This window comes from Zonotrichia albicollis, chromosome 1, assembly GCF_047830755.1.
Source record: "Zonotrichia albicollis isolate bZonAlb1 chromosome 1, bZonAlb1.hap1, whole genome shotgun sequence".
NCBI classification, from domain to species: Eukaryota; Metazoa; Chordata; class Aves; order Passeriformes; family Passerellidae; genus Zonotrichia; species Zonotrichia albicollis.
In genome coordinates, this window is record NC_133819.1 from 132673826 (window position 1) to 132696582 (window position 22757).

The following is a 22757-nucleotide window of genomic DNA, read 5'->3' on the forward strand; positions in this document are numbered from 1 at the left end:
TCTAAGTTGTTTTCAGTATTTTTCATGAGGTGAGGCGCTTGTGCACATCCCCAAAGGAATTTGGGATAGCTGTAAAATGCCAGCGCTCTAAACTCCCATGTCTTGCTTGTAGGACAGAGTATCTACCCATTGAGAAACCAAGCTGCTCAGCTTCTTTCTCCTCCACAATGCCACATTAATGGCTTTCAACTGCTTCCAATTTTAAATCCATAATCATTTCTAACACATGGACTATCACAACTGACAACAAGTGCATAATCAAGTCCACTGACAACAAAGTTGTGCTCCTAGCAGGAGATGAGGCTGTACATTTTTAGGAGTAATCCATAATCTCTCAGGAGTCTGGAGAGTGGAGTCTGAAAATCCCTAGCTTTCTTTACTTCAGCTTTCTGTAAAAAAACCAGCAACAACTACAAAAATTCTTCTTTCTCAGAAGGTCATTGCTTGTGTTTAACATAATCGATAGAACTGAACTGCAAAAGGAAAAGTGCCTTTTTTTTTTGGTTGATTTCCAAGGCCCCACATGGCAATTGAGACAGAGCTCTGTCATGGGCACTGAAAACAGCTGAGAGCTGTGAAGAGACTCACCCTGATGTATAGTAAATCTTAATTAGGTTTCCTGCCTCTTTGGATGGGAAATTCCAATAAACTGCTTCTCTTGTTGAGATTCATGCTTTGTCCTTGCAGAGAGATTTGTTTATGTGCCCCTAAAATACATATATAGGAAGGTTATGCTTCCACCTAGGCTACTCCTTTCTTTACACGCTACAACATTTGCTCAGGTGAAGCTCTTATGCTAAACAGCTGCAAAGTCTGATGAATCCAGCTGAAGATGGAGCAGCTTAATTAGGAAGGTAATGATGACTCCTTCCTCTTTATTGCACCTTATAGACAGAAGGGAACTCACAAGCAGCCCTTGGGTAACTGTTATCATTAGGGAAACTGAGGAACTATAAAGTGTTCAGTGATTATGGCAGATGTTGTCAGAGACAGAACAGTAACCCTATACCTTCTCTCCTATGCAGCCCATGATCCTTTCCTGAGGATTTGCCAATACAAATTACAAATGTATATTCAGTTTCTTTCACACTTAAGTATTTTTCTGTGGTCTGCATTGACCATATCTGAATTGACTGAAATTGTTACATTAAAACATATATAATATCACTGGAAAGGGATTTATGGGAAAAATAAATTGGTATTCAATGAATTCTGCTCTTCAGAAATTCAATTGCACTGTAGGCCCAACCTGTAGAATGACTTTGGAAGACAAACACTTCAAAAGGTTCCAATTCTGTGGTTTATAAATGTGAACAATGTCCTGGAAAGGCTGCCACTGGAATAATTTTGAACTTGCTCTTTTGAAGAAGATGTCTTTATAAATTATTTCTGAGTTTTGTACTCGTTCAGTTTGGACTACTATCAAAAGCATTCTTCAAAGGCCTCAGACATTTACACCTATAATGTCACCTGCAAATGAAAGTGTGTGGTGTTTGCTGCTTCAGGAAGGAACAAGTTTTCTGATTAATATCTAAAACTCTGTCACTAAAAAGTATTCAGATCCTGAATCAAAATCATACTTGGTTCAAATCTCCAGTGAGCCTTGAACAGTCAGCTGAGATGTTTCTACAGCCTCCTTTCCATGTAAAACTTGTGGAAGTTTGGGGAGAAAACTGCTGTTGAAGTGCTATATTATTTGCTATATTAGCCATAATAAGCAATGAAAGAATACTAAGGAAGTAATTTCTGTAGTTTAAAATAAATACTCTCAGGTCTCTGCATGGCAGCAGAATTGGAAAGACGGGGGAGAGGTACTGCTCATGGTATAGGAAAATTAAGTCAGGGATTACTTAGCCAAATAGGGCAAATAAAAATCAGTGTTGCTGGATGCATTGCTTGGGGGAGCTGACCAATGTCACTGGGGAGTTGCTATCTATCATACAGGAAAAGTTGTGGCAATTAGGAAAAGACCCCAATGATTGAAAAAAGGCAAATGTTATTCCTGTTGTAAAGTCTAAAGCAGCAGGATTCAGAAGCATGTCTAGAGGCAGCCACTAAGTTGATTGGAGGGATGGAGCACCTCTCCTACAAGGAAAGGCTGAAAGACTGGGATTGTTCAGCCTGGAAAAGAGGAACCTTTGGGGGACATAATTGTGGCCTTACAGTACCTGAAGGTAGCCTACAAGAAAGATGGAGTGGTACTTTCTATTAGAGCATGTAGTGACAGGACAAGGGGGAACAGATTCAAACTGAAAAAGAGTAAGTTTAGACTAGGTGTTAGGAAGAAATTCTTTACTCTGAGGTCATGAGGCACTGGCACAGGCTGCCCAGAGAAGTTGTTGGTGTCCCCGTCCCTGGAAGTGTTCAAGGGCTCTGAGCAACCTGACCTAGTGAGAAGTGTCCCTGACCACAGTGCAAGGGTTGAAACTCGATGATCTTCAAGGTCCCTTTCAACACAAACCATTCTATAATCCTGTGATGATTCTATGAACTATAAACTAGAAAAACTCAGTCCCCAGGAAAATTATGGACTGGAGGAATGGAATAAAAGTGGATGGAAAACTGCCTGGATGGCTGGGCCCAAAGGGTCACCATCAACAGTTTGAGGTGGCTGGTTATGAGCAGTGTGATGCCCAGGGGTCCCTGCCAGGTCAGCACCTTTGCATCCTCAGCAATGATCCAGATGACAAGGGTGGCCTCTGTCTTCCTAAAATCTGTGAAAGGAGCAGCTCTGTATGCTGGAAGGCAGAGCTGCTGTTCAGAGAGCTCAAAATCCAGAAGTGGCGTGACATGACTTCAGAAAACTCATCAAAGACAAAACCAAACCTGTATTAACCCATGGCCACAGAAATGGTGGGAGGTGCACCAGCAGTTCTGCAGAACAGGAACTGCTGTGCAAGGGGCACCATCAAAACCTTGTGGCAATGAGGTAATGCAGGGGCCTCTTTGGAAATAGGGCAGCCAACAGGTCCAAGGAAGTGATATTTTCTAAATATTACACTATTTGTGACTCCAGAGCAAGAAAGGTGTGAACAAATTGGCCAGAGGAGACATAATCATGCTGGCTGATCAGCCTGTCCTCATAATTCTTTATCAATCCAATATAGCAATTACATCAGCTGTGTTCTGCTCTAGTTTTAAACTTGACTCCAAACCAAGGGAAACACTAAATAGTTGAGGATGAAGCAAGCCCTGAAGAATCCTGTTAGAAATGCTCATCATATGACTTCATATAGGAAAGCACTTGGAGACCAGCAAGCCAGACCTTAATACATTTCACCTCTGTCCCTCCCAATCAGCGTACTATACATGTGGTCTTCCTGGAATGCTACTGAATGCTTTATTTTTATTCAGCTTTTAATACTGATGCCATTACAATTTGTTTTCCAGGAATGAAATCTATGAATACACAGATATTTCTGCTGTTGTTACTAACAACCATTCTAGGTCATTATATGTTTGGTGAGAAATCTCACAACATTTCCATACCATCAATGTGTCTTATTTTTCATACAGTGAAATTTCTAAAGGTAAAAAATAAATAAAATGTGGAGAGGATCTCATTTTACTTCCTCACTTATTTCCATTGGCAAACATCTCCAAATTCCTTACAGAACACTGACTAAACTCTTTTTTTATTATTATGTTTTCTTTCTGTTTACTTAATTATTTGCATAAGCTTCACTGAAGCCAAGGACAGTTCTAGGAATAAGGCTTGACTAACTTGTACTTCCGAAATGCCTATTTAACATGTTAACACTGAGCTCTCTGTGCTAATGTAGAACACTTGTTTTTTAGGATCAACAAATGGCAAATACTTCCATCTGAAAAATAATATTCCCACCCACAGAAACAAAATTCAGCTTTCCTAAGCAGCAAACAATAGAGAATTAAGATGTCTCTCAGAGGCACAGCCAGAATAAAAACAACCACACCCCACATCCGAATGAGATCCTCAGCTGGATGATTTCAGTGTTTCTTTTCTGAGACAAAGTATATTATGATACTGAAAAGGTGAGTTGGAGAAGCAAATTTATTGATGTTTTTTGAGATGTTTAGGAATTGCATATGCTTCCAAGAAGTACCTATTTATTACAAGGGTCACCTATGCCAATCCATCTCATGTAAGTTTTTGAAGAGTAAATATCTAAAAGGAAAGAAGAAATATAAACTTAGTGATATTTGTGATATTCAAAGGAAGAAGAGTGACAAAATAAGAGAAAGAAGTCCACCAGCCAAAAAGTGCAAGAACCATTACAATTTATGATTTTACTTTAAACAGCCCAATTTAAACTTTCATTACTATATTAATGAGCTTATATAATATTAGCACTGCGTTGAAAGCACTGGAAGAGTTTTACTTCTAGGATCCTAAAAGACTGTCAGAATGTCAGTGTTTCAAACTAATTTATTGTAATATTAGTACAAGATTATTTTAAAGCTGTTTTGCCTCAGTTTATTGAAAAACAAATTTTAAGAGACATGGAATACCAGCTACTTCACCCATGTGCCGTAATTCTTTACTTGTGACCACCAAGAAAACTTTGCCAAATAAAATGCATCACAAATACAGAAAAGAATACCTAGAAATAAAATAAGAAATCAGCAATGTGTTTACAAGTTCAGCATTTTGCAAATATTTTTGGTTCCACAGTTCAAATTTCCTCTGGGATCGGCAAGTTAATGATAGTTCTATTTTTGTAACCGTAATTAGGATTATCTAAATGTTGTACAAATGAAACACAAGAGTTTATGATATTAAAAAATCTACTCTGAAATGGGTGAGGCTTAAATAAGAAAGAAGCATTTCATTATGAAAATGCTTGTAATATTTACTGGCAAATTCACAGATATTTTGAGGCCAGAAAAGGCCATTACCATCACACCTTCTGAGTAACACATGGCAGAGAATTTCATCTTCTATCTACTGCATCAAGCCCATCCCTCCTGCATGAATTACCCTGAACTTTTTGAAGGACACCTAAGTCATCTTTTGCACACAAAATGACAGAGAATTCACCAAGTCTGCAACGTTCTTCTAGAGCTTGCTAACGTTATTGGAAGAAGGGGTTTGCTTTCATCCACTTTGACTTTGTTTAGACTTCAAACAGCCTGAATTGCTAATGAGAAATATAATACAAAAGCCCTCTTAAAACTACCAGGAAAATTTGCATTCAGGCACTGTGCCTAATTGCCCAAATCCATCCCTCTCTCCAACAGTATTATCCCAGATGCATTTTTGCATGGTCTGTGTCTAGTCTATGTGAAACAAAAATACCCTTGCAAATCTGATGCTTCCTGTTAATCATTAGAAGTAGACAATACTCCATTGTGCCAAAACAAGACTAAACCAAGCAAAGGCGGAAGGAATTGTATGTAAAGTATTGTCAAATTTGTCTAGTAGTCTACGAGCACAACTTATAAGAACATGTCATAAGTTACAGACTATTCCTTTCATTAAATTATTATTCTCAAAGACTTTATTAAAAACAGAGAAAGTCATATGAAAGGCTAAATATGACTGAGATACTATATTAAACTATGTGCCTTTTAAGGAATTGACCTTCGTAAAAAGTTGCAACATATTAAATTTATTTAATTACTCCAGAGTAATTTCTAATTTCAAAAGCCCATTTTATTGGAACAATGATAAATTAGAGAATAGATGAATTATTTTACAGATTAATACACACAGTTCTTTCTGCAATCAAGATTTTAAATGGGTCTAATAGCCTTAGCACTAACAGTAGGTTCCTAAAGTGCCAAGCAATTATAATTGCTCTCTTAGCATACTGGTTTAATTTAATACCACCCAAGTTGCAAATGATTTGGCTTTTGCAGTGGAACACACTCATTCACCACGATGAGAAATATGAATTTATGAATGATAAAATAAGGTATTTAAAAGGAAAAGAGTGTCCCAGAAAAAGCAATACCATATTGCTAAGTATGAGACAACAGTTCTGGTATATCTCAGACTTACTGAGATCAAGACTGAGGCAAGATATGCATGTACACCGTAAGTCCTTTAGCCCTCATTTCCACATGCAAACAGTAGTTTGAGTTGGCGCTGTGCTCAACAGATGTCCAGAGCAGCAGGAACTCAGCAAATATAAAATTGTAGCACCTATGGAGTACCTAAAATTACCTAGGTACTTGTAACAGTGTCCCTAAAGTTTAGTTCTGTGAGTAGTGTTCAGGAGTTTTGTCCAGCTTTTTGCTTTTGCAAGTGAGGAGACATTTGCCTTGAGTTTGTCGCTTTGTCAAATACCTGAGGCCCTACATGTGATTTCCTGTGCTAAAATCTCAAATTGCAAGAGACACAAATGCTACCTAGTGAAGTGAAGAAGTTTGATGCTTCCTGTTCAGAGATTTTTTTCCTCCCTTCTCTCATCTTGTAGGAACACCCTTTACCCCTGCAGCATCAAATCCAAGGCTTTTCAGCATTGGTTTATGAAGCCCTAGACTGTACATCTGATATTTCTTCTGGGTTTACTCTTTTGGGAATAAAGAGAAGCTCAAAACTGGATCCAAAGAGCCTGCCCGAGCCTGTGGGCAGTACAAAGCAGGTAATCCGACAGGCAGCATTTCAAGCACCACAGTGGAGAATCACTTCCAAACAGTGACACAGCCAAGAATGAACAGAGATTATTCACTCATAATTTGGGAAAGAGAGTTTGCTCTCTTCTTCATGTCCAGCTGGCAACCTCAAGTCCAGGAGTTTTCCTGCTATGCTGCTTTCTCAGACATGTCCCTGGCTGACACTGAGCAGAGGAGCAGGCTTGGCACCAGCGTGGCAGCAGGCTTGCACCTGACTCTGGTGCTACAGGGATGATGGGGACAGGGCTAAGAGAGGGCAGCATGCTCCAGAAAAGGGGTAGATTTAACCTCTTACATAATACAAAAAGAAATAATCCGAGTCAAAATCCGGTGTCTCAGGCCAAAATACAGCATATTTTAGATGAAGGTAATAAAAAAGCACTATGAACATGTAAAAATGAGAGAAGTTATATATTATAGCCTTTGTTTGCCACATCTGAATGACTAATAGATTGGGTTAGCAATGAATTTTTGATTTCTGAAGAAACATTAAAATTAAATGGACTACTGGTTTATTAATTTCTGGAAGAACAATTCTTCCTTTTATGCAGTGTAACATAAAATCAAGTCACTGTGGAGACAGAGAAACACAAACAAACATCCAGGTTCAAAGTGATAGTGTAAAAGGAGCTTCACCTTTAGGCCACTGGTTGATTTTTAAAAGAGGAATTGAAACATGCCTTTGGGGAGTTGTTTGATGTCCTGGGTAAGCTTGATCTCAAATACAGCTTAGTTCCTAACAGACAAGTGTTCCCATTGTAAGCACTGCAGCAACAGATAAACTCCCTGACAAGCAGAAAGGAGCATCCTTGAACCAGTTTTCCTGGAAATAATGTGTCACAACAGCCACTCCTCTGCAAAAATACAAAAGCACCTGTTTTCATCTCCCCAAACACCTAAAGCTGAACTAATGTTTACTGGATTCAATAATACAAATAAAACCACTTCATCCCCCCCTCTCAGATTCTTGCAGGGAAGGCTGATCCAGACCCAGGGCTGTTACCTTAGGAACTGCTCTAAATCACATTCAAAGCATTTTGGTCATCATCAAGTATCTGCAATCATCAGGTGCTTCACTTTTTCAACAAGAATATCCCAGCACTGATTTAGCAGGGCTTGCTTAATAATTTTTAACCCTTTCAGACACTGAGGAAACCTGTTGTGAAAAAGTATGCTAACAAACCAAATAAATAAAGCCAATCAACCTATCTTCCCACTTATATCTGCAAATTCTAGCCAAACTCAATTGGGATTTAGTGTTTCAAAGGAACAGCTTTATGTGCCATTATCTGGATACATCCCTAACCTAATAAAAAAAAAATTGTATTGAACCCTTTAAAAGAAAGATGAGGAAAATAATTGCTTAATTATTAAATAAGTAGTCTTAGAATCAATGGTCCCCTCAAACTGTAAAACCACCTCATAAAATACAACACCACAAACCCCCTCCTTTACTCTGATTTATGCTTAATGAAAAGGCAAAAGAAATGTTATACAAATATTTTCAGTAGCTGAAAACTGGGTATCAGTGCAAAACCACAACTACAGACATTCCTCACTGCTGGGCTGAACTGTTCTCAAAACAATCCAATGTAAAGGCCACTGACAAATATTTCTGACATTCTGCAGTCACAAATAATTAGAGTGCTGTGTTTGGTGCAGATCACATTGCTTGTGCTTTAGAGGTATTATTTAGGCTTCAGTCTATGGTTTGCTAAGGACTCTGAACTCATGGTCTCTCTCATCCTAAAATCTCAGAATAATTACTGCTGTTTAGTAGCATTTCATTGCATGAACATCAAAAATAAACATGCTCAAAATAGCAGAGATTAAGAAGCTACAGTCTCTTTGCCTATCTCAGCTATGAACAGTTCTGAAAAACACATTTAGTGTCACTCTCTGTGGATCTTTCAGACCAAAAGATGTAGGAGGAGAAAAATATTAAGAGCATCTACTAAGGTGAATCCTGGAATCTAGTTCACACTGAAAAGGGGAAAACTCAGAAGAAATTATGTCAGAAACCATTCTTACTGTTCAAGAAGTACACCATATTTTCTCTCCCTGTTGCAGAAACAAAGCCACCAAGTATATTTTCAGGAAAATATTTAAATAAAATTGATGAAGTGTCAACACTTGACTGCTTGTTTAAATTGAACATAATTATAAAAGCTGTTACAGAGTGTTCAATTTGTTTCAATGTTATTATATATCATAAAGACTCATTCAAGCAGGGAGAATAGTGCGGACAAGGCATGAAGATTAGAAGATGTCTTAGACTTCTCCCTGGAACAGCATGAAATATAATCTAAAGCAGCCAAAATTCTTTTAGTGGAGCTAATTTCTTTTCACTGGAGCTTTATGAAGAAAAGAATCAGTGTTCCTTTATGCTGCAAGAACACTTTGCTATTTGCTTAACAGAAAGTTAAACGAACCAAAGCTATAGACAGAAAAAAAAAAATGTACCATCAATTAATGTGACAAATTCTTAATAGGAAAACAAATCAGATTTATTTAAAAACTGAGGTCTTGGTTCTGGTGTATTTATGTTTTCCCAAGGTTGAGCTTATATTCCCAAGGTTTATATTTTTCATAGTTTATGCTTTCTGAGGAGTACAGATGTCCATGGGAGAGGGCTTTTTCCTGCATTGCTCCTGCTGAGTAGCCCAAAGACTAATCAAGAAGACCATGGCAAGCTGTAGCTGCTTATGCTCCAGGTGCACCACAGCTGATGAGAAGTGGCGTGCAAGAGCTCAATACCCACTGCCATCACAAGCACCACTCACATTATCAACTGAAATAAGGCATTTGAATGTTAAATTTTTCTCTCTTCTTCCATAATCTGTCACATTCAGATGGGAAGCACAAGGCAAGTCCCCAGGGACCTCCTGGAATGATCCCAGCACTTTACCTAGGATACCCTTCTGATACCCTTGCATTTTCTAAACATAGGCTGAGTAGTGAGTTCTTATATTCCACCTAAAACACAGGTATGTTGGTCTGAAATTCTGGACCAGACATCTTTACACAGGCACTTCCAGGCTGTGGAGGATGAGGCATGGCCACAGCCTCTCAGTAGTGCTTACAGTCTCTCCAATCAACTCATCACACCATTGTCACAGCTGCATGCCATGGTACTGAACCAATTCCACTTCACCCAGAGAGCAGGACAGAAGCTGAATTCCTAACTGTTTAATAATATCCATTCATCCATACTTCTTGCCCAGTATAGATATTTTGGTTTCAGAATTAGACATCCATACATTTATCGAAGCAGTCAACTTTATGGTATCTCTGTGCACTCTGAGTGAAAAGCAAGGGGTTCTGACCATAAATAAGAATAATATATTCTGTGATTCACTCTCTTCCACAAGGTAAAAAACAGCAGTTAATTAAATATTAAAAGATTCTAAGCATATAGTAGCAAGTAGTAAAACTAGCATGAGAAATGTGCCTGCCTATTTCAGCCATAAAATACAGGAGAAAACCTTAAAATTTAAAACTGATCATAACTTTTTTAATACCACTGTTATGAAACTTTCCTTTCTACTATTATTCAAATGGAAATTCACTCAGGCTGGCCTCTGGTTGGGATTCTTGTGCTCTGAAAGTCTCTGTGCTAGTGTGGGGGTCTCCTGCATGGAGGTGCTGCCAGTGGTGGATCTCTCTCACAGCTTACAAGATTCTTTGCCAACAAGCTGCTCCTCATTTGGAGACAGATAAAATCCTCAAAATAAAACCCTAAAATACTTCAAACTTTTCAGAATTCTACCCCTTTATCACACCCTAATGACTAATAGCTTTTTAAAGTCACATCTCAAAAACATTGTTTCTCCAGCATATAAAACAGAGAGAAAAAGCCCTGAATTTCAAAGTAAAACTAATAATAATTTAAAAAAAGTTCTTCTCTATTGGAGAATTCCCCTCTGCCTTGGTTTACTATTTATAAACCACCAGTCTGGGATTAATTATTATAAATCCATAAAGCCGAAAAGAAGATTTTAGGCATTTTATTCTGCGTATAATCTATATCATTATTAAACTGCAGCTCAAATGCACTTTATGTCCTATTTCTGTTGGTCACCTTTTAACATTTATGTATTTTACCTATAGTAAATTTTACTCCCTGGGAGAAAGAATTTCTTAGTACTCTGAAAGGACAGGACCACCCATCTGGTGTGGCAGGGCTGAGTGGGAGCAGTGTCCCCTGCCAGGCTCCAGGGACACTCACCAGGCACCCCGTCCCTCATCCAGTAAGCGATGTCTGTTCCATCTGCAGGGTCGAAAACATCCGTAACATTGATGGGCTGCAGCAGAGACATGATCTCTTTCACAACGTCCCGGGCTTCAGCACTGCCAGAAAAACCCAGTCCAGATGGCTGGAAGGTGCCCTCATCGGACTCCATAACGATATCAAAGTTGGAGATATTTTCCTAAACACGTAAGAAAAGAAGGTATTATGCTGTGGTTATTATTTTAGCTGGCATCATATACTGGATTCCAGGTGTCATTGTGAGCATACCACAACCAATTTGTTGACCAAATTTGGGAATCACAGACCAACATGACTGGTCTGCCATTCCCAAATACTTGCTTTCAGACTTCTGAAGTGCCACCTAGAAAGGTAAGACATCACCACCATATTGCAATTTCCATTTGCAGCTCTCCCTTCCTTCTCAGAGTTGAGACTCTGAAATTCTGTTGCAGTGGAGAGGGTGTAAGGTCCTTTGGCTTTGAAATTGGAGGCATCCAAAGCCTTCATAGACTGTGAGGAACAGTCTATTTAAAAGCCAGCTGCTGCCTGTTCAGAAACACATTATTTTCCATATAGCATATAGTCAATTCTGATATCGATTGGAGGATTGAAATGCCAAGGTTTTCTCCCAGACCTGAAGAAATAATATCTATTTTAAGGAAAAATTGTGCTTCCAAGGTAAATACTCCCAAGAAACATGTAAGGTAAGATTTTGTGTACAAGTAGCATAATAACATTTGCTTTTAGTGTGTACTTGGAAGAATCTTTTAAGCTAAAAGAACAAATATTAGCAATTTATTTGCTTACCATATTTGCTTCAATTGCTCAGTTACAAAGATCTAATTGGAATAAATACATAATGATTTTACACGAATGAAGATCTCATTAAAAAAATGGGATCTGGAGAGGCACATAACTTTTAAAAAAGAGTTTATGATCATGTCAGGCAGAAAAAAAACTATACTTCAGACCTTGAATGTGACTAAGAGAACCTACTGCAGGTTTTACTCCTATGCCCAGATTTTATGGCTGCCATGGGTTATTTATTACAAGAAAATCATTACAAGGGATATGTGATAGCAGCAACTAACAGATCCATGTCACTACCAGCATATATAAGCCTACAATTCAGTAAATAATTCTTTTACATTTTTCTGTATATAAACCAAAATATGTACTACAGGTAGCTGTGAATAATTCACATAAGTTTTCAGATGTCCGTTATAGAATTTGCAAAGAATTGTTTAACACTTTCCCAAAACTTTTTTCTTTTGAGTGAAACAATTCTAACATAGCAGTGCTATTTACTTTTAACTGAGAAATATATCCAGTAGTTAAAAAAAATAATATAAAATCTTTGCATGATAAAGAAACTGCAGATGTTATAATACCTTAAGATAACCAATTTATCCACCCATTTAACTACTGGAAATCAATGTGCAAATAACCAATCTTGTCACCTCATTGGCAATCACCATTTTTAGACAGTGAAAAATATCTTCAGTTTGTGAAAATTAAATGTAAATAATTAGGCTACATATGGTGTCTAGGCCTATCATCAAATGCTGTCCTGAGGTTATGAGCGTCAACAAGAATCATGACTCACAGACTGTCTGAGTATAGTGGGAGAGAAGCAGGCCAAGAAAAGCACACTGCAGGCTAAAATGGACCAGTGATGCTCCAATGCCACAGATATAATAAATGAATGTCTCAAAATGTAAATCTTCTTTAGCATAGGCCCAAGGAGGAAGACTTAATAAAGACAACACACATTTCAGTGTACCTCTGAATTGCCAGTGAAAGCTAACTTAAGTATAGTGAGCCCTACATAAATATGATGCTGTGGAACTCAACTCTTTGAGTTTTCAAAGCAGGACTTCTGTCTGTTTTTAGAGCAGCTGCAATGAGGAAAGCAATAAGGCCAGGGGAAGGGCAGTGAAGTAAGAAGAAGAGTGAGCATGGGAACAACATGGACACCTAAAAGAAAATTCTCTTATCACTCAAAACAACAGAATCCCTAAGTTCAAGAACTTCATAAACGGCTATGATTGCAGAATTGCCGTGCTCTTCAGTTGTGTTTTCTCACATAAATGTTTGCATGTGTTTCTAATATGAAACTGAGTAAACAAACCACCCACAATACATTACACCATATTATTTATCTGTAAGAAAGCTATTCAGTTCTGAGAACGTGCTGGAAAGGCATAAAACCAGGACACCCTAGGGAGAGAAATGGACTTCACTGGGGAACAAAAAAGAAACAGGTCACAGCTACTTGAAATACCACGTGTCCTTGAGAAAGCTTTTTCCATATTTGCTCCACTAGAAGATAGGATTACTTATAAAACTACCCACCATCAAATTTGAAAGTTGCAGTCAAAAAAAGATAGACTGGTTTCCCTGTTCCCATTTTTGTACATCTACATTGGCATTTCTACTTACAGAGAGAGAAACACATGCTGGAAAACTTGCTTAAAATAACTGTTTAAAAATAGTGAAGATGCTTTGTCATCATTTGCCATCTATGATGCAGGAATAACTGCCACTAATAAAGTGAGGTGAGACCATACCTTCCCCTTCACTAATTCAAAGGAACAAACAAACCAGAAAGATTTAAAAAAATAATTGCAGGCTCAGCTGCTTCCTTCAGTCATTCTCCTAGTGAATGTACCATCTAAGTAAGCATTTTAAACTCAGCAGGTAATTTTTTTTCAGAAAGTAATTTCATCTGCTGCATCTTGATACTGTGCCACTTCTCTTGGTGTGTACCAGAAAATTAAAACTTCTCTGTGTTACCTGCTCCCTAATTCTCTGAACATCAAAAGAGACTTTTATCCTCTGCCTTCTTACAACTCTGTTGCAGAGGAGGTCATCTGTCTTTATTATGTCATCTTTAGCTCTTCAATTGAATTTTTAAATGAAACATTATAATAAATACTACATGGGAAAATTGGCTTTCTATAGCTTGCTGTTCTCATTGAATACACAATTAGGCACAATCCTTACCAATACTTCTCTTATTTTTTTATTTTAATTCATTTTATTTCTGTTTTCTCTATAAACAATCTATTTTTTTGTTTTTTCTAAGCAGAACTAAAAATAAAAGTACTTGTCATCTCTAAGGCAAAAACCTGATAACATGAAATCACAGAATCACAGAATGGACAAGGTTGGAAGGGAGCACAGTGGATGGTCTGCTCCAACCTCCCTGCTCAAGCAGGGCCATCCCAGAGCACATGGCACAGCATTGTGTGCAGATGGGTCTCAAATATCTCCAGTGGAGGAGACTCCACAGCCTCTTGGCAATCTGTTCCACTACACCTGCACAAGGAAAGAAGTTCCTCCCCACGTTCAGGTGGAGTTTCCTGTGCATCAGTTTCTGTCCATTGCCTCTTGTCCTATTGCTTTGCACCACTAAGAGCCTGACTCCATCTTCTTGACACCTTCTCTTGAGAGACTGATAGACATTGATGAGATCCTCTCTCAGTTGTCTTCTCACCTTATCTTTTTCAGCCTCTGTGTGCTCCAGGAGCTCCACATCTCTCTTGTACTGTGGATCCCAGAACTGGGTGCTGCATTCCAGCTGTAGCCTCACCAGGTCTGCATAGAAGGGCAGGATCACCTCCCTCAACCTGCTGCCAGTGCTCATCCTAGAGCACCCCAGGATACCTTTGGCCTTCTTAGAGCACACTGCTAGTTCATGGACAGCTTGGTGTCTACTAGGTCCCTCAGGTCCCTCTCCATGAAGCTGTTTTCCAGCAGGTTGGTTCCCAGCCTGTACTGGTACATGGGGTTATTCCTCCCCAGGTGCAGGACCCTGCATTCACCTCTGTTGAGTTTCAGATGGTTTTCTCTGCCATCTCTCCAGCCTGCCGAGGTCATTCTGAAGGGCTGTTCAGCCCTCTGGGCTATTGGCCGCTCCTCCCAGCTTTGTGTTGTTGGGGAACTTGCTGAGGATGCCTCTGCCCCTTCACCCAAGTTATTGGTGAAAAGCTAAACAATACTGGGACCAGTACTGAACCTTGGGGGACACCACCAGTGACAGGCCTCCAACCAGATCCCGTGCCACTGATTACTGTCCCACCCTCTGAGGTCTGTCATTTAGCCTGTAATTATAGTAAACTCCTTCCATTAAGAAAACAAACCCTTGTAATATATACAACTGGTACTTCTTTCTTCTAGGCTAGCCATTGGCAATCCCAAGCAGGTATACCTTACTAACTACCTAAGGAGTTACTTATTCAGTCAAAATCTCAATTGTTAATTCTTACCAGATGTTAAGCTAGACTGCAACATCTCATGACTAATCCGTTGAGTCACGGATGGCAATCCCTCTTACTCAGCTTAAGCAGGGACATACCTGAAAGTTCAATGCAGGGAACAGATATCCTAAGAGCCTTCAGTACTTTGGGGCTGTTTAAAATAGAGTATTACTTGTCCAACAGCTTATTTACTGGTTTTCTTTTTTGTTCCACTGAGAAGAATCACCACTTTACAGGAAAAATACCGAAGTCTGTAAGGACAAAGCACTTGACTAATGGTTCATTTGTTCCAGTGATAAAGGACATCAGTTAATCTGACACTGTGTTTTCAGCTTTCTGTTATTGATTTACGCTTAACTTTAAGAAACAACAACACTTGTATTCCAGTATTTGTTCCAGAGCAGTCGGGAAACAACTGCAGCATGGAAACCATGTTGTAGAACTCACAGGGAAGTGGTGGTCATCCCACTTGCAGTAATAAAAAAAGGTTTAAATCAGCATCCAGATTTTTTAGGCTGGCAACTTAGACTACAGGTAAGACAAGAAAAAACTCTGGAAGCACCTAAGTACATGTGACAGCTAGAAAAGAAAAAAAAAAGCAAAATAAATAACATCCTCTAAGTATTCAATAATATATAAACACGATGTAGTATAATTTTGAGTTGCTGTTTAGTATGAAGATAATTTAATGAAGCAAAACAGGATAAATTAAAACTAGAGAAAAAACACCACAGCAGCTGTTAGGAAGCAGAGATGCACCAGCATCAAGGCATGATAAACACCAGCCACAAGCGTGATCATATCATTTACACTCTTTTTGAATGAAGACAGGGAAAATCAGGAACACTGTGAGTTATTCATGTTTGTAAATTATCCCATTATTATATGGGAGAAAGCTGATGTAAAGCTGAAGATTTAGAAGCACTATTTTTCCTAGATGACAAGGTATGAAAAAGACTCATCCTTTTGTTACAAGATAAAATATTCTTCCGTCACATTTTATGGGAAAGCAGTACGTAAAAAAGTCTACAGGTTTAGGGGTTTGTTCTGTAGGACAAGTTCTGGCCTCTGAGAAGCCAATGACAAAAATCCCAGTAATTTCAACAGCCCTGGAGCAATTTGGTCATGTACTTATTAGCACTTCACTCAGTAAAAACATGTTACTGCCACGTTCTGCCTTGTACAATACCACAACTGTTTCCTCTATGATGATTTATCAGCACTCACAGAGATGACCATTCAGTATTGTAAGTTATTGTAAATTCCCTGGGATGATAGACAAGAGAAAGCAGAGAGCTCTGAACTTGGCAGCAGGCTAAGTAAGGTATACCTGAAATCTTGTGTTGGGTTTTTTTTCTTTGACAAATGGGCCTATCAAAGATAAGTTCTTTTCCTGGAAAACATTCCACAACTTTAGGTCTTTTACTGCTCAAATGCAAAAGTATCAAAACAATGTCTATGGCTCTAAATGACCACCCCAACACTGTCCTCCTTTGACAGGATTTATGTTTTCACTAGAAAAATAGGCAGCAATGCTAAAATTAAAAATTGTGGTTCACATCTTTCAAACAAAGACGATGTTACTCCTTCAGGAAGCTAATGAGTATTTCTGCAACTTTCAACAAAAGATAAGTGAAAATAAATTTGCAGCACCTTAGAAATTGTCACAGCACATACATAATTTTCTACATCTTTCACAGCTGCAGCAAGTTTTGATAGGAGGAAGCCAACTTTCTTACAACTGAACATCCCAATGGACCAAAGACCTGTGGATGGGTGAACCTGCCTGAAGCATGCACTTGAAGCAGCAATCCTCAGAAGATTCTCTACCAGAATCTCTACCAGATTCAACTGGCAGCTCTGCTGAGAGAAAGAGAAGATGCACAGAGGACAAAGATTGCAAGATGCACACAGAAGATTTGCTTGAGAGAAAAAGAAAGATTCACAGAGAAAAGTTTTTCTAACACTAGACATGTAAGACTCTTATCTATGTGGAAGGAAGACTAGATACCCAGAAGACACACTGTCATGACTGATTTGGGGTCTTCCATCCTTCAGGCAGTGTAAGGAATAAACTTGGGTTTGTGTTTTAGCAAAATCTGTATTTCTCTGCAGCTTTCACAAGAAAGCTTATTCCTAAATACTAGGGAATTAGAAATTCCCATGGACTCAGAACTGGTGTAAAAGATAATTCTGTCACTATGCTATCTTTACTGTGCTTAATACAATCAGCATGGCTACTGCCTGTTGTGAGACTGCAGAACACAATGTGATTACTTTCTTTCTGTAGTTTTGCAGATGGACATCTCACTCTTTCTGCATTTCTTTCTCCTTGCATTGAAAGGAATCAACAGGACATCAGTGACCTAAAAAAGCAGCAGTAATTTTATGTAATTTTTGATTATAGAGAGTTTTGCCTGAGGAAAGTCAAAAGGCTAATGGTCAACACATTTTCCTGGCATAAAAGAATCCCCAATAAAGTCCTTTATGTGTTTGGTTCAAATCAGACACAAATTCATGTCTTACATTTTACCAGAATACTTGGTACCTCAGGATATAAAGTGTTCTGAAAACTATAGTTTTAAGGAGACAATATTTTCTGGAGAAGAATCATTTCACTTAAAAGTGACAAGACTTTTTTTTATATTTGCTTCTTAGAGAAAGCAACTCAATAGCAAATCACAGTAGAAATCTTGTGTGATCATCAACAAAGTGTACTTAAACTAGCACAAAATAAATGCCAGCATTTCAGAAAGTCCTGTTTTCATGCAGACACAGTTCCAGCAAAATATTAGATCTTGGTAATAAATACAAAAAAGAAACCATAGTAAACACTGGTGATTGATTTTTTAAAATGTAGTTAAACCTTTACTAAAAAGTCAAAATACTGTATGGTGTTTATACCAGAAATTTAGGTAAGTACTGTAAATATCATTAATATAAGAATACCGACCTGCAGAAATACTGAGAATGGCTTCTGTAATGGGATTTGAATTGAATTAATAACATATTAATGCCTTCGGTGATCACAACCAAGTTACTAAAGTAAATTTGAATGTGGCCTAGGATCTCTTAGTCTTCTCATTATGAAATATATTTGCTTTCCCAAAAGATTGCATGCAATACTTCTATTCCAAAATAAATATTATCAGTCATTCGTAGTCCCTTAATTCAGCTGGGTAAATAACTGTAACCTTGTTCATGGTACACAGACCTTTCACAGAATCTAGTCCAGAGCAATGAAAAGGAGGACAGACACTTCATTACATATATTTCTTTCTCCTTTCACAAAGACAGCATAAGAGTAAACACACAAAAAACAACACACTTAACCCTGGCTGAGGGCACTCAGGTGTCATTGGTAAAGGTTGCAGCAGAATCTGTACTGAAGAGTTGCATCATGAGGCCTTCTAGAATTATGTTACTCTAGTTTTCAATTTGACTTGTATGAGAAAGTAGTGTTGCAATGTTTCATGATTCTGAAGCTATTTACTGTATTGTCTGTACAGAAGAGCCCTACTCAGGAACTGGGTCACACAACACTAAGCACTGGAAGAAGACTTCAGATGCAGTGTCAAACTCCAAGCCCTGCAGTCTGATTTGAACTTAGATACTTTAATTTCACTGCTCTTTATCAAGATAAGAATCTTTAACGCTAAGGAAAATCAACTCTTTTTCTAGTCTGAAATTAAATTAATTATTGGCTGAGAGCTAAAAGCAGTGAGCACTTCAACAGGTATCTCCTTTGGAAGCAAAGGTGCTGGTAATTCCCCCAAGAGGCTTCTAACTCATGATCAAGACTGAGCAGGTGCTCTGTGATGTCCTGGTGGGTGGCAGGTACCCTTGCACCAATGGAAGCACTAAAAGTGCTGGAATATACAGGGCGTTCAGCTCTTGGAAATGGCTTAGAAAAATCATGCAAAGAAAACAATGGATGAGGACCATGTGATGCTCTCCAGAAAAATATTTGACAAACCAAAAGCATGGTTGTGTGGGTAATGGATGTGTCTGAGTTTCACCTGACTGCAGTTGAACAAATATGCTTTTCCTAAGCACATATTTACTGGATGCTATCAGAAACAGGAGACAGCACTACACTAGTCTAAAGCACTAGAGGTTTTGATCAACAAATACGGCTCTTACATTCTCATAAAGCTCTGTACAGCTAATATACCCCATCACTAGCTTTAATAATCAGAATTTATAATACTGGGATCTAGAGAAAAACTTGAGTGTTATAAATAAGGCTATTACATGGAGATATGTGTTAATTATTGACATCATAGTAAAACCACAATGATGCTATCTCAATTATTTCTGCAGTAACTTATCCACTTTCTAGCAGTGACAACCTACAATGATGGATGAGGAAGAAGGACCTGAACTTAAATTGAAAAATATAATAAATAAGTGACAAAAAAAAAGGCATCTGTACTTGTCCAGTACTATATTGTCTTCATTTCTTCTCCCTTGCCACATTTCCACTGACATGAGGAGGCAATTTACTATGCCAAGGAAATCCATGTCTGCCTGTGCTGAATTACTGCATTCATATTTCTACTTGTTTGTATCAAACTAAACTCATAAGTCCAGCGATGTAGATGAGTCATACAGGCTGTCTTTCATTTTACAAGGCATCTTTAAATACCACTCTTATTTAACTTGTACTCATTACCATCAGCAAGCAATGTGTGTGCCATACTATCTTAATTGCCAGAAATTTGAGCAAGTAAATCATTAAAAGGTTAAGTTATTTTTCATGCTAAATTTAATGTACAGTATTAATCAACTTTATTTCATTATTATGAGTAATGCAACATCCTATAGTCAAATCGATTTATAATTATGCCAGATCACATGGCAGGGGGGAAACAAGAACAACAAACAACAGACGGATGTCATTTCTGCTTAAATTCTCCATGTAAATTACAAACTGTTAAGTCAGATAGGGCTTTCTTTGCAGAGCACAACATCCAGATGGAATCACCAGCAGAGCAAGAACTGAGACACATCTTTGTCTCAACATTCTAAAAGCAAAGTAACCAAATATCTAGCAAGCAACACCCAGCCTGCTTTATATATCCCTATTTGATCCTTAGGTCTGCTTTTTGGTACTATTTCTGAATAGAAATCTTTGAGACAACAGTGAAACAAAGCCATCGTGGCAAAAGATGAGCAAACATGAGACATTTTCATGCGTTGCTGACATCATCACCATAGGATGGATATTATTGTCCAACATGGACAGCTACAGAGGTAAATCTTCAGATACCTTTCTGATAAGTGGTGTGTACAGACCATCCTTCCAGCTCCTCCAAAATGCAGTTCTGTACATAAGAAGCATCTCTTTCATGTGCTACTTATTCCAGAATATTTTTAATCCTGCTGAATATCAGTGTACCAGTGGTAAATCCAGAATCCTTAACATATACTAAACTGCAACCTGTCACCTCCCTGAAGCTAAAAAAGCAAGCTCTTGGGTACATCTTCCAAAATAAATAACAAAGCTGAGTTATCCCTGTAATTTGGAGATACAAGGAGGTACAACATTATACATGGGTAGTTAAGTATACTTCTTGGCAATATGAAACTAGTTAGTGGGAAATATTTGATTTTTCATCAATTAGTCAGAAAACTCTAACTGCTCTAAACCTATCTCTGATAAGTCTATTCCAGACGCAAGTTGATCTAATTTGGTTCATCACAATGAATTTGATTCAAAGGGAGGTTTTCATTTATTGTTCTGATAGGTTGCTTAGCATTAAAAAATGCTCTTAAGAATTGCTTGCAAGTCTGCTTTCATGCTGTTGTAGAACAGGTAGCTTCCTAGGCACATTTGCATTCACCTTGCCTTTGCCTTGGATTTATTAGCCATTGTTGAGGGTTATACTACTTAATTAGGGAGAAGAATAAAAGATCACTTTAGAATAGTTATACAGGTATAAACTACTCTGTATATGCTATTACACAGATATAATCATTCAAGCATAATTTTTCTGTGGAAAAAACACCCAAACACACACATATTCCAAAGACTCATCTCCAAAATAGTTTTGGCAACTGCCCTTTATCTCATGATGTATTTTGAAATGGCAGCTGTTGGCAGGAGAGATAAATGTTATATTTTTATCCTCCTAGCCTTAAGTCATAGAGCTTGTGTGTTCTTCGCATCACCAGAAATCAACCTTTTAGGATTTCCAGATCCCACAAAACTTACAATTGGTAAGTACATTATAGACTACGCACTACCAAGATAAGGTAGAAAATACTTTTCTTCATATTATTTTATGTTTTACATTGTAAATGTTATGGGAAAATGCAATGAAGCAGAAAAACATAAGGCAAACAAAATTTATTTATATTGCAAACATATGGGGACCATTCATCATTCATTCTCAGAAGGTTAGCTATGTTTGAAAGCTATGACAGATATCATCATGAAATATCTGTTTCAGAACACTTTTCTGACAAAGTATCTTAGGTCAAGTGGAACATGCACACGTGTGGTTGCAGGGCTTACTGTTAAATGTGAAATTAAGTTTATATTTATGATTAAAACCAGAAAATATACTTTCAGGCAGAACTGGGATCACTGGTTTTGGTGAGATATTAAGTTGAACATCTTGACAGTAGTAGTAGTCAAGTCATAAGACTGGGGAGAAAAGCACTGTCAAGAAAATGGTGAAAAGACATATTTACCTTGTGTAACTGATAGTATTGCTCAGCACCAACTCCTCCTTGCTCTTCTCCTGTCCACAGCACCAAGCGCAGTGTCCTTTTTGGACGAAGTCCTAAAACACAGGTTTTAATATTGTTTTTAGTATTAAAGACAGATATATTTTGAGCATTTTTTGCAGTGGTCTCCAGCCTTCATTGGCTAAAAAGCCTGTATTTCCACAAACCAAACACCACCTATACCAAGTATGGGTTTTTCTATGAAAGATGGGGGTGTGGGGAGAGAGCTCCCCACATGAGGAAGAAGTGGGCAGTTGAGGTACTGCTGCCAGTTGTAGTAGCACAAGAGAAGCACACTTCAGGGACATACTGAAACTGTCTGAAAACCACACCAGAGAGTAACTACCTTGATATATTTCTAAAACATGTGCTGCTGTCATTGGGGTGGTCTGCAATAAGTAATACATATCCGCTCGTAGCAGATCCAAATCAAATTTTCATGAAAACTACCACTGCTTTGTCATGGTTCATTTATTACAATTAATTGAAAATGAGCTGCTGGATTTTTATGAGAAATGTTTATCAATTTCAAGAACTGAGGGGCTATGTAATATTATTTTGCTTTTTATCAATCAGAGAAATGAAAAGCAGTAATCTGTACTTTGGAATCTGAAAGAGTCAGCTGCTAAATGTATGCACGACTTTCTAAAAGAAGGCAAACATGAAGCCATTTTCTATTTTGCTATGGTAGCTCAATCAGAAAGATAAGTTCTCAGATATATTTTGAAGCCATTTTTGCCATGGTAGAACTGATCAGATAGAAGTTGCTTCCCTCTATTTATTTGGTTGTTTCTATTCATAAATTAATACATTGAGAGAAACTTGAGAGCATGGAAGAGCAAACAGATAAAGAAAACATTGTTCTCTGTGCAGTGGAATGCTAATTATGTTAGAGAAAAAAAACAAAG

The 22757-nt window shown here is 38.0% G+C and overlaps 1 protein-coding gene across 2 annotated transcripts in view; it reads right to left on the reverse strand.

Moving 5' to 3' along the window:
- Window positions 1-22757, reverse strand: part of CPQ (carboxypeptidase Q) — a 148523-nt gene that overhangs the window by 17507 nt on the left and 108259 nt on the right. For both annotated transcript variants that reach the window (XR_012583124.1, XM_005479483.4), the window contains exons 6-7: window positions 21814-21905; window positions 10829-11030 (exon numbers count right to left, since the gene is read on the reverse strand). Coding sequence is in view for 1 of the 2 variants with exons in the window: in XM_005479483.4 (XP_005479540.2) it covers window positions 10829-11030; window positions 21814-21905 (294 nt within the window). In the remaining variant the exon portion in view is untranslated. The remainder of the gene's footprint in view (window positions 1-10828; window positions 11031-21813; window positions 21906-22757) is intronic.